At 38.6% G+C, this 13148-nt stretch overlaps 1 protein-coding gene across 3 annotated transcripts in view; it reads right to left on the bottom strand.

Moving 5' to 3' along the window:
- Positions 1–11691: 11691 nt before the first annotated feature.
- The window catches only part of GNPTAB (N-acetylglucosamine-1-phosphate transferase subunits alpha and beta), an 81635-nt gene continuing 80178 nt past the window's right edge, over positions 11692–13148 (bottom strand). For all 3 annotated transcript variants that reach the window (XM_032645417.1, XM_032645419.1, XM_032645418.1), the window contains one exon: positions 11692–13116. In XM_032645417.1, the coding sequence (XP_032501308.1) occupies positions 13039–13116 (78 nt within the window). In that variant the 3' untranslated portion in view covers positions 11692–13038. The remainder of the gene's footprint in view (positions 13117–13148) is intronic.

Raw genomic sequence — 13148 nt, 5'->3', positions numbered from 1 at the left:
CCTTAGTTTACTACCAGTTCTGTAATTTATTTGTTTGTAGTTGTATATTTTTACCTCTTTAAAATTTAGCAAGGCTTCAGGATTTTATTGACGTTGATCATACTTAAGAGACTGCCTAGTTCAAGTCTCAGGGCTAATTCTTAGAAGACCACGTTGTTACTACTCCTCCATATATGTCATTTGCCCATTTATTCCCTCTAATTACCTGGATTCCTGACAAAATGTTTTCTTCTTTTCTTTTTTTTTAATTGTTGCACATTTTATCATTGAAGTATAGGTGATTTGTAATATTGTATTAGTTTCAGGTGTACAGCATAGTGATTTGGTATTTTTGCAGATTATATTCCATTATAGGTTATTACAAGATAATGGGTATAATTCCCTGTGCTATCCAGTATATCCTTGTTGCTTATTTACTTTATATATAGTAGTTTGTATCTGTTAATCTCATACCCCTAATTTGTCCCTCCCCACTTTCCTCTCCCGTTTGGTAATCACAAGTTTGTTTTCTGTATCTGTGAGTCTGTTTCTGTTTTGCTTATACATTCATTTGTATTATTTTCTAGATTCTATATATAAGTGATATCATATAGTATTTGTTTTTCTGTCTGATTTATTCTCTAGGTCCCTCCACGTTGTTGCAAGTGGCAGTATTTCATTTTTTTAAGCTAATATTCCATTATATATATATATACCACAACTTCTTTATCCAATTGTCTGTTGATGGGCACTTGGGTTGCTCCCATGTCTTGGCTATTGTACATAGTGCTGCTATGAACATTTTGGTGCATATATCTTTTTCAATTAGTGTCTTCATTTTTTCTGGATATATACCCAGGAGTAGACTTGCTGGATCATATGGTATTTCTTTTTTTTTTTTAAACATCTTTATTGGGGTATAATTGCTTTACAATGGTGTGTTAGTTTCTGATTTACAACAAAGTGAATCAGCTATACATATACATATGTTCCCATATGTCTTCCCTCTTGCGTCTCCCTCCCTCCCACTCTCCCCATCCCACCCTTCCAGGCTGTCACAAAGCACCGAGCTAATATCCCTGTGCCTTGCGGCTGCTTCCCCCCAGCTATCTACCTTACTACGTTTGTTAGTGTGTATATGTCCATGACTCTCTCTCGCCCTGTCAAAACTCACCCTTCCCCCTCCCCATATCCTTAAGTCCGTTCTCCAGTAGGTCTGCGTCTTTATTCCTATCTTACCCCTAGGTTCTTCATGACATTTTTTTCCCTTAAATTCCATATATATGTGTTAGCATACGGTATTTGTCTTTTTCTTTCTGACTTACTTCACTCTGTATGACAGATTCTAGGTCTATCCATCTCATTACAAATAGCTCAATTTCATTTCTTTTTAAGGCTGAGTAATATTCCATTGTGTATATGTGCCACATCTTCTTTATCCATTCATCCGATGATGGGCGCTTAGGTTGTTTCCATGTCCTGGCTATTGTAAATAGAGCTGCAATGAACATTTTGGTACATGACTCTCTTTGAATTTTGGTTTTCTCAGGGTATATGCCAAGTAGTGGGATTGCTGGGTCATATGGTAATTCTATTTGTAGTTTTTTAAGGAACCTCCATACTGTTCTCCACAGTGGCTGAACCAATTCACATTCCCACCAGCAGTGCAAGAGTGTCCCCTTTTCTCCACACCCTCTCCAGCATTTATTGTTTCTTGATTTTTTGATGATGGCCATTCTGACTGGTGTGAGATGATATCTCATTGTAGTTTTGATTTGCATTTCTCTAATGATTAATGATGTTGAGCATTCTTTCATGTGTTTGTTGGCATTCTGTATATCTTCTTTGGAGAAATGTCTATTTAGGTCTTCTGCCCATTTTTGGATGGGGTTGTTTGTATTTTTGTTATTGAGCTGCATGAGCTGCTTGTAAATTTTGGAGATTAATCCTTTGTCAGTTGCTTCATTTGCAAATGTTTTCTCCCATTCTGAGGGTTGTCTTTTGGTCTTGGTTATGGTTTCCTTTGCTGTGCAAAAGCTTTGAAGTTTCATTAGGTCCCATTTGTTTATTTTTGTTTTTATTTCCATTACTCTAGGAGGTGGGTCAGAAAGGATCTTGCTGTGATTTATGTCATAGAGTGTTCTTCCTATGTTTTCTTCTAAGAGTTTGATAGTTTCTGGCCTTACATTTAGGTCTTTAATCCATTTTGAGCTTATTTTTGTGTATGGTGTTAGGGAGTGATCTAATCTCATACTTTTACATGTACCTGTCCAGTTTTCCCAGCACCATTTATTGAAGAGGCTGTCCTTTCTCCACTGTACATTCCTGCCTCCTTTATCAAAGATAAGGTGTCCATATGTGCGTGGGTTTATCTCTGGGCTTTCTATCCTGTTCCACTGATCTATCTTTCTGTTTTTGTGCCAGTACCATACTGTCTTGATTACTGTTGCTTTGTAATATAGTCTGAAGTCAGGGAGCCTTATTCCTCCAGCTCCTTTTTTCGTTCTAAAGATTGCTTTGGCTATTCGGGGTCTTTTGTGTTTCCATACAAATTGCGAAATTTTTTGTTCTAGTTCTGTGAAAAATGCCAGTGGTAGTTTGATAGGGATTGCATTGAATCTGTAGATTGCTTTGGGTAGTAGAGTCATTTTCACAATGTTGATTCTTCCCATCCAAGAACATGGTATATCTCTCCATCTATTTGTATCATCTTTAATTTCTTTCATCAGTGTCTTATAATTTTCTGCATACAGGTCTTTCGTATCCTTAGGTAGGTTTATTCCTAGATATTTTATTCTTTTTGTTGCAATGGTAAATGGGAGTGTTTTCTTGATTTCACTTTCAGATTTTTCATCATTAGTATATAGGAATGCCAGAGATTTCTGTGCATTAATTTTGTATCCTGCTACTTTACCAAATTCATTGATTAGCTCTAGTAGTTTTCTGGTAGCATCTTTAGGATTCTCTATGTATAGTATCATGTCATCTGCAAACAGTGACAGCTTTACTTCTTCTTTTCCGATTTGGATTCCTTTTATTTCCTTTTCTTCTCTGATTGCTGTGGCTAAAACTTCCAAAACTATGTTGAATAAGAGTGGTGAGAGTGGGCAGCCTTGTCTTGTTCCTGATTTTAGTGGAAATGCTTTCAGTTTTTCACCATTGAGGATGATGTTTGCTGTGGGCTTGTCATATATGGCTTTTATTATGTTTAGGAAAGTTCCCTCTATGCCTACTTTCTGGAGGGTTTTTATCATAAATGGGTGTTGAATTTTGTCGAAAGCTTTCTCTGCATCTATTGAGATGATCATATGGTTTTTCTCCTTCAATTTGTTAATATAGTTTATCACATTGATAGATTTGCGTATCATATGGTATTTCTAATTAAAAAAAAAAAAATTTTTTTTTTTTTTTTGGCCGCACCGTGCAGCATGAAGGATCTTAGTTCCCCGACCGGGGATCAAACCTGTGCCCCCTGCATTGGGAGCATTGAGTCGTAACCACTGGACTACCAAGGAAGTCCGTATTTGTAGATTTTTGCAGAACCTCCATTCGGTTTTCCATAGGGTCTGCACCAATTTACATTCCTACCAACAGTATATGAGGGTTCCCTTTTCTCCAAATCCAATATTTGTTATTTGTAGACTTTTTGATAGTTATTCTGACAAGTATGAGGTGATATCTCATTGTGCTTTTGATATGCATTTCTCTAATAATTAGTGATTAGCATTTTTTCATGTGCCTGTTGGCAGTCTGTATGTTTTCTTTGGAAAAATGACTATTCATGTCTTCCCAGTTTTTTGATTGGATTTTTTTATATTGAATTGTATGAACTGTTTGTATATTTTAGACACTAACCCCTTGTCAGTCACATAGTTTGAAAATATTCTCTCCTATTCTGTAGGTTGTCTTTTCAATTTGTCAGTGGTTTCCTTTGCTGTGCAAAAGTTTAATTAAGTCCCATTTGTTTTTGCTTTCATTTCTTTTGTCTTAGGAGACTGATCTAAGAAAATACTGCTACGATTTATGTCAAAGAGTGTTGTGCCTGTGTTGTCTTCTAGGAGTTTTATGGTTTGAGGTCTGACATTTAGGTCTTTAAACCATTTCAGTTTATTTTTGTATATGGTGTAAGAGAATGTTCTAATCTCATTGTTTTACATGTGGCTGTCCAGTTTTCCCAGCACCACTTGTTGAAGAGACTGTCTTTTCTGCATTGCATCAATATATTCTTGCCTCCTTTTTTTGTAGATTAATTGACGGTAGGTGCATGGTTTTATTTCTGGACTTACTATTCTGTTGCATTGATCTATGTGTCTCTTTTTGTACCAATACCACGCTGTTTTGATTACTGTAGCTTTGTAGTATAGTCTGAAGTCTGGGAGGGTTATACCTCCAGCTTTGTTCTTTTTTTCTCAGGATTGCTTTGGCAATTCAGGGCCTTTTGTGGTTACATACAAATTTTAGGATTATTTGTTTTTTTTCTTTGAAAAATGTCCTGGGTATTTTGATAGGGACTGCATTAAATCTGTAGATTGCTTTGGGTAGTATGGCCATGTTAGTAATATCCTTCCAATCCAAGAGCATAAGATATCTCTCCATTTCTTTGAATCATCTTCAGTTTCCTTAATCAGTGTTTTACAGATTTCAGAGTATATGTATTTCACCTCCTTGGTTAAGTTTACTCCTAAGTATTTTTTTATGAAATTTTAAATGGGATTTTTTTAAACTTATATTTTATTATTAGTGTATAGAAATGAAGCAGTTACTGTATAGTAATCTCATATCCTGCAACCTTGCTGAATTCATTTAGGGGAGACTTTAGGGTTCTCTATAAAAGTATAATTTCATCTGCAAATAGTGACAGTTTTACCTCTTCCCTTCCAATTTGGATACCTTTTATTTCTTGTCTGACTGCTGTGGCTAGGGCTTCCAATACTATGGTAAATAGAGGTGGTAAGAGGGGTATACTTGTTTTGTTCCTGAATTCGGCAGGAAGGCTTTCAGCTTTTCATCGTTGTATATTATATTGGCTATGGGTTTGTCGTAAATGGCCTTTATTATGTTATGTTCCCTCTATACTCACTTTGATGGGAGTTTTTATCATGAATTGATGTTGAATTTTGTCAAATGCTTTTAGAGATGCATCTGAGATGATCATGTGATTTCTGTCTTTTGTTAATGTGGTGTATCACACTGATTTGCATATGTTGAACCATCCTTGTTACTCTGGAATAAATCTAACTTGATCATGGTAATGATCTTTTTATGTATTGGTTGGATTCAGTTTGCTGGTATTTTGTTGAGGATTTTTGCATCTATATTCAAAAGATATTGGCCCGTAATTTCCTTTTTCTGTAATATCTTTGGTTTTGGTATCAGGGTGATGGTGGCCTTGTAGGATAAATTTAGGAGTGTTCCCTCCTCAATCCTTTTGGAATAATTTGAGGATAGGTATTAGTTCTTTTTTATATGTTTGGTAGAAGTCCCCTGTGAAGCTGTCCAGTCCTGGACTTTGGTTTGCTGAGAGTTCTTTTTTGTTTTTTTTCTTTTTTTAACAGATTCAATTTCACTTCTAGTGATTGGTCTGTTCAAATTATCTGATTCTTCTTGACTCAGTCTTGGCAAGCTGTACATTTCTAGAAATTTGTCCATTTCTTCTAGGTTCTCGAATTTGTTGGCATATAACTGTTCATAGTATCATGAATTTTTTTCTCTTTGGTATGGGTTGTTATTTCTCCTCTTTCATTTCTTATTTTATTTGGGTCCTCTCTCTTTTCTTCTTGGTGAACGGCTAAAGTTTATCAGTTTTATTTAGTTTTTCAAAAAAAACAGCTCTTGGTTTCATATTTTCTAATTGCTTTTTTGATCCCTATTTTATTTCTTCTCTGATCTTTATTTCCTTCCTTCTGCTGACTTTGGGCTTTTTTTGTTCTTCTTTTTCTAATTCTAGGTTGTTTGAGATTTTTCTTGCTTCTTGAGGAAGGCCTGTATCACTATGAACTTCCCTCTTAGTATATAGATATAGCTTTTGCTATATCCCAGAGATTTTGGAAAGTTGTGTTTTCATTTTCATTTGTCTTGAGATATTTTCTGATTTCCTCTTTGATTTCATTATTGACCCATTGGTTTTTTTAGTAGCATGTCATTTAGTTTGCACATGTTCCCCCCTTTTTTTTCTGTAATTGATTTCTGCTTTCATCCCATTGTGATCCAAAAAAATGCTTGATATAATTTCTATGCTCTTTAATTTGTTGAGGCTTGTTTTGTGACATAGTATGTGATCTATCCTGGAGAACATTCCATGTGCACTTGAAAAGAATGTGTATTCTGCTTTTTTTGGATGTCATGTCCTTGAGATATCAATTAAGTCCAACTGGTCTATTGTGTCACTTAAGACCTCTGTTGCCTTATTCATTTTCTGTCTGGATGACCTGTGCACTGATGTCAGTAGGGTGTTAAAGTCTCCTCCTATTATTGTATTACTCTCAATTTCTCCCTTTATGTATGTTGGCATTTGCTTCATCTATTTAAGGTGCTCCTGTATTGGATGTGTATATGTTAACAAGTATAATATCCTCTTCTTGTATTGATCCCTTTATCATTATGTAATGCTCTTTTTTTGTCTTTCATTATAGCTTTTGTTTTAAAGTCTATTTTGTTTGATATGATTATTGCTACCCCCACTTTCTTGTCATTTCCGTTTGCATAAAGTCTTTTTACCATCCCCACTCTCAGTCTGTATGTCTTTTGCCCTGAAGTGAGTCTCTTGTAGGCAGCATATTGAAGGGTCTTGTTTTTTTATCCAATTAGCCACCCTATGTCTTTTGATTGGATCATTTAGTTCATTGATCTTCTCTGTTCTTCTCTGTTCATTTCTTCTTTTTGTTTCTCCCATTGTGATCTGATGGTTTTCTTTTGTAGTATGCTTAAGTTCCTTTCTTTTTGGTTTTTGTGTACTACTGTAGGTTTTTGATTTGTGGTTACCATAGGGTTCATATATATTGACCCATAATTATATCTACTTGCTTTAAACTGATAATCATTTAAGTTCAAACACATTCTAAAAGATCTACATTAAAAAAAATTTTTTAATGGTACAGTTACTTTTTAATTAATTAATTAATTTATTTATTTACTTTTGGCTGTGCTGGGTCTTTGTTTCTATGCGAGGGCTTTCTCTAGTTGTGGCAAGCGGGGGCCACTCTTCATCGCGATGCGTGGGCCTGTCACTATCGCGGCCTCTCTTGTTGCAGAGCACAGGCTCCAGACGCACAGGCTCAGTAGTTGTGGCTCACGGGCCTAGTTGCTCCACGGCATGTGGGATCTTCCCAGACCAGGGCTTGAACCCGTGTCCCCTGCATTAGCAGGCAGATTCTCAACCACTGTGCCACCAGGGAAGCCCTACATTTAAATTTTTAACTTTTTAATTGAAGTATAGTTGATTTACAGTGTGTTAATTTCTGCTGTATAGCAAAGTGATTCAGATATATATATACACACACACACACACACACACACACACACACACACACACACACACACATATCCTTTTAAAAATTCTTTTCCTCTATGGTTTATCACAGGATATTGACTATAATTCCCTGTGCTATACAGTAGGACCTTGTTGTTTATCCATTTTATTTATAATGGTTTGCATCTACTAACCCCAAACTCCCAAGCCTTCCCTCCCCAACACCCCCACCCCCTGCCTTGGCAACCACAGGTCTGTTCTCTGTGTCTGTGAGTCTGCTTCTGTTTCATAGATAGTTTCATTTCTGTCATATTTTAGATTCCACATATAAGTGATATCATATGGTATTTGTCTTTCTCTTTCTGACTTACTTAATATGATCATCTCTAAGTCCATAAAAGATCTACATTTTTTATTGCCCTCTACCATGTTTTGTTTTTCATGTCATATTTTATATCTTCAGGCTTATCCCTTTACTGTTTATTGTAGTCATAATTGCTTTTCAATTAAAAAAAATTTTTAATCTATCTACTGGCTTATTTAAGTGATCTTCAATCCTTACTACATATTTGCCTTTCCTACTGGGATTTTTCCCTTTCAGAGAAGACCCTTCCACACTTCTTTCAAGGTAGGTTGAATATTGCTGATTTCTTTATTTTTGCTGAGAGATTCTTTCTCTCTCCTGCTATCCTAAAAGATAATCTTGTTGGGTAGAGTATCCTAGGTTGCAGGTTTTTCCCTTTTAGGACTTTGAATATATCATGTCACTCCCTTTTGGCCTTCAAAGTTTCTGCAGAGAAGTCAGCTGATAACTTAATGGGGATTCCCTTGTATATGACTCTTTTTTCTCTTGATGCCTTTAGAATTCTCTGACTTTTGCCATTTTAATTATGATATGTCTTGGTGTGGGTCTGTTTGCGTTCATCTTCTTGGGGACTTTCTGTGCTTTCTGAACCTGGATATCTGTTTCCTTCTTTAGGTTTGGGAATTTTTCAGCCATAATTTCTTCAAATACATTTTCAATCCCCTTCTCTCTCTCTTCTCCTTCTGGAACCCCTATAATGTGAAAGTTGGCACGTTTTATACTATCCCATAGATCTTGTATGTTGCTTTCATTGTTTTTGTTTGTTTTGTCTCTGTCTGCTCTTCCGATTGGGTGATTTCCATTATTCAGTCTTCCAGATCACTTATGTGTTCTTCTCTGTCAGTTAGTTGTCTATTCACTGCTTCTAGAGTGCTTTTTATCTCAGAAATTTAATTATCTATTTTTTTATTAAGTTCTAGTTCCTTGTTAAAATGATCTGTGCTTAGATTGATTCTCTTAATTTAGTTAGCACTTTTATTACCAACTTCTTGAATTCATTGTCTGGTAGACTGATTGTCTCTGTTGCATTATTTTTTCAGGAGTTTTCTCTTGCTCTTTCAACTGAGAGTAGTTCCTCTGCCTTTTCATTTTACTTAACTTTCTCTGTCTCTATGAATTTAGGGTTATCTACTGTCTTGAAGGGGTGTTTTTATGTAGGAGCATCCCTGTGTAGACTGCATGTGCCCAGTGTCTTTGATTGGAGGGCTGGATTTGATGTGGATGTCAGCCACATCTTTCCTCAGGGTGTGCTGTCCACTGCCACTTTGATAGGGGGTGTGGCTGGTGTTGCTAGAGCTAGAGTCTGCACAGGGTGTGAGGCGGACTTCTTCTCTGCTCAGTGGCAGGGGCAGGGCCTGCTCCCAAGTGGCTGGAGTGGATGCCCTGAGGGTCAGGCTTGAGCTGGTTCTGCTCCCTTTGTGTTATTTTCCTTCTCCCTGCATCGGGGCCTTTGCCCCAAGGAGGGTAGTGCAGAAGTAAGTGGGGCTCGTGTACTTAGAGAGGTTCCATGCACTGCCTATACAGGTGTCTGCAGCTCCACTCAGACGTAGCCTAAGGTCGCATCTTTTCCCTTGTTGTGGTTGTCCCACATCTAGTGCAGTGTTGTGGTGTGGAATGGGCAGGGCTCAAGCGTTTGCTTGGCTGGGGCTCATGGCATTCTGGTTGTGGGCACTGAAGCAGCTGGGCTGCTGTCAGAAGTCTGGGCTGCTTCTGTGACACTGTCTGAGTAAATGCCAGTGGCCTCTGCCACTCCACCTGGATCATACCCCAGGCCTCCCAGCCACTTCTGCATCCTAAATCAAGTCTTTTCCCAGGACCTGGCTGCGCTAGATCCAGTACCAGCTGTGGTGTGGAGTGAGGGGAGTGGGGTGTTCATTCAGCTCAAATGGGGCGTGCAGTAAGATAGCAGCCACTAGGGCAGACCTCTCTCCACCCTGTCTGAGGATGAGCCAGCACCCGTGTACTTCTCACGAGTGGGGTCTAGGCTTCTCTCCTCTGCGTGGGAGGCCCAGTCTGTGGCTCAAGCCGCTCACTCCTCGGGGCAAGTCTCTGCCCTTGCGATTTCCCCTCCCCTCCCTTGTGAGTCCCGTCTCAGGGGCACAGGTCTCGACTCAGTGCTGTTTTATTTTTTGACTGTGCTGTGCAGCTTGTGAGATCCTAGTTCCCTGACCAGGGATTGAACCCGGGCCCTTGGCAGTGAAAGCATGGAATCCTAACCACTGGAGCACCAGGGAATTCTGGGGTTTTTTGTTTTGTTCTGTTTTGTTTCCGAGCCGATGTTTTTCTTCCTATCCTACCCAACCACGTGGGAATCCCTCTTGCAGTTTCCCTTTTTGGCCCTCCGGATGTGATGTGCACTGCTTTTCAAGTGTTGGGCCAACCTGCAATCCTGGAATGGGCCCAGCCTGATCATAAAGTGCTGCTCCTTGGGAGAATGAACTAACCTGGCTTGCTAGTGTTTCGTTTGGGATTCCCATGAGGTAGACTGGCCTATGGTTTTTCCTTTCTTGTGGCAACTGAACCAGGCTTTGGTGTGGGGTTGTGTTGACCTTGACGGAAAAACGAGACAATGTTTTCCTTCTCCTTTCCACGCTCTGGAAGAATTTTGGGGGATTAGTGCTATTCCTTCCTTAAATGTTCTGACCTAAGCTGCAATCACAGTTCACTTTTAAACCCTTGATCATTATCTGTATGCTTTTTGGTGTGTGTAGAAACAGTTTTAAAAATAAACACTTGAAGAAAAAGTAGGCAAAAAATATTTTTAATTAGAAAATGTGTCACTTTCTTAGCTAAGGGCAATGTAATAATTTCACCCTAAAGACTACACTGGAAACCTCACCCCTGACCGGGATAACAATCCTTTACATACTTTCCTCACTATCATCCTCACCACTGACATTTATCAGGCAGGAGTATTTGCCAGGCACTGTGCTGGGTATGTTGCATGTCATTTCTTCCATCCTCACCAGAAGCCTATGAGGTAGGCAGACACCAGTATTGCCTCCTACGTTTTAGAAGAGAAAGCTGAATCTTGGCAATCAGTGTCTAGGAGCGAGGACTCGAATGCCGCAAGTCGGACCGCAGAGAGTGTGCTTTTCACCTGCACATGCCACTGTGTCCTGGGGAGGCGGCAGGGCCTGGAGGGGACTAGAGAAAGAGACATGCTGGGCTCCAGCCCACCTCTGACCCCAACTGGCTGTGAGACCTTGGACAAGTCACGTAATCTTCCTGACCCTAGTGTCCTCGATGATAACATACAAGATGTGGGGCTTTGAAACTCTGCCTGTGAAGCCTGGGAGTTTTGGAGGCACCGCCTTGGGGTCAGGTAGGATGAGCAGCTTCCCCTCTTCTGTGTTACATCCTGGTCTTCCAGAGGGTTTCATTTGGACTGTTGGTTCTGAGGCTTTAAAATTCTGGAAGACCATTTGACGACTCGTCAGCTTCTGAAGTTCTTTTGTTCTAATGATTCTACTGACTCATTAGATAAATGATTCTATGAACATTCTGATTCTGTTATCCATCTCATTATCTATTAGGCTCTGAATAAGGTGTGGCTCTGAATAAGGTGTGGATTATATTCACCTGACCAGAAATCTCCATCACACCCAAATATTCATTTCCCTAACTTTTCTAGAATTCTTCATGCTAAGAATGATACCCAGATAACCCCTGAATTTTTACCACATAAATCCCATTTAGAACTTATTTTCCCCCATATAATGACATTCTCCAGGTTGTAATACTACCACCCTCTCCTTACTGCTTTCCACTTAATTTCAGTTGTGTTAAGGACAGATCCTGACATTCCATGTAAGCACTCAAAGTGATTTCTGAATCTGGATAACGAACTCACTCCTCAAAGATTAAAAATCAAAGCAGATAAAATTTAAGTTTTTATGAGACTTCAATTTTTGAAATACATAACTCTTACAGCACAAACACAGTTATTTACAAGTTCTTTTTACAAAATATGTATGCCATTTTGAAAGAATACTGTTAAGATCATGATCTAAAATACCTGTCAGAGTTCAAAAAGGACACATAAAATCCACAGTACAATGTCATAAATAAAACATGGCTGAACGTCAGGGCTTACCCACACATAAAAATACTAATTCTCTATCCCAGTGGTCACAGACCAATGGCCTATGGCCCAAATCCAGCTGGTGGCCTGTTTTTGTACATCTGCGAGTTAGACATGGTTTTGACATTTTTAAAGGATTGTTAAAAACAAAAGCTAAACTAAACAAAGAATATGCAACATAGACACATGTGGCCTGCAAATATTTACCATGTGGCTTTTTTACAGAAAAAGTTTCCTGACCCTTCATTATGTGAAACTGATTGAGAGCCAGCTACTGGAATATACCGATGAGTATTAAAGAAGACACCACTGTTATGGGCCACTACCACCAGCACTACTCATTTCTAAAATGAGGCACTTCTTTTTGAATATGTACATCTTCAAAACATAATTACATCTGGCAAGTAGCTCAGCTACTTAACTCTAGCCCTTTGTACTCAGGCCTCCTCATGAAATCACAGTATTCTCAGGGGCTGAAGAAAACAAGCACAAAGTATCAGATGTCAGTCACTGAGCTCATAAATAATGGTAAGTGGGTTAAGATCACATTGTTTTAAATGTTAATAATTTAGGTACTGCCAGTAGGACATGATATTGCTGCATTAGTTAAATAACGTCTATAAAAACATGTTTACACATCCCGATTCATTGTTTGCAAAAGCAAGGATAACTTAGTTAACTTAGTATGTACTTACTTTAAAAATGAGAAAAGGAAAAGAGAAAGAAAGAAACCAAAAAAACCCAAAATGTAAAACCACAGCGAAGAGCTTTGGAATGCAAGAGACGGGGGACTCTTAGCAATAGCTCTCAAGCTGGCTTAGGCTTCTCATGTTAGTTAGCTGCTCAGTTGCCATAGCAACCATTGATGTCTCTCATCAGCGAGGCTTTTCATTAAAAGAAAGATCGGTCCACGAGCAGATGCTTTAAAAGTAAAACCAGAGCTGCTCAACACACAAATTTCCCGTGTGTTGGTTATGCAATTCCTGGTCAGTAGGCTATATTCATTCCAGAAACCGAGTATTATACTGGATGGTATTCCTTCTTCAGGCCAAGCTGGCTAAGCATTACATCATGAAGACATCTCTGATGTCCAGTTTTAAAATGCTCAGTGAATGCTGAGGTAGATTTTCAGATGAAGATCCTTTATACCTTGATTCGGTCAGGACTGGCTTCTTTGTGTATCCTCCTCCTGGGAAATATCTTCCGCTTAAGTGCAATTAACTAAAGGATGAAAGACAGAGAATAAATTTTAA

This window comes from Phocoena sinus, chromosome 10, assembly GCF_008692025.1.
Source record: "Phocoena sinus isolate mPhoSin1 chromosome 10, mPhoSin1.pri, whole genome shotgun sequence".
In the NCBI taxonomy this organism is placed as follows: domain Eukaryota; kingdom Metazoa; phylum Chordata; class Mammalia; order Artiodactyla; family Phocoenidae; genus Phocoena; species Phocoena sinus.
Note: the sequence above shows the minus strand (reverse complement) of the source record. Positions and strands in the feature narration are given on the sequence as shown.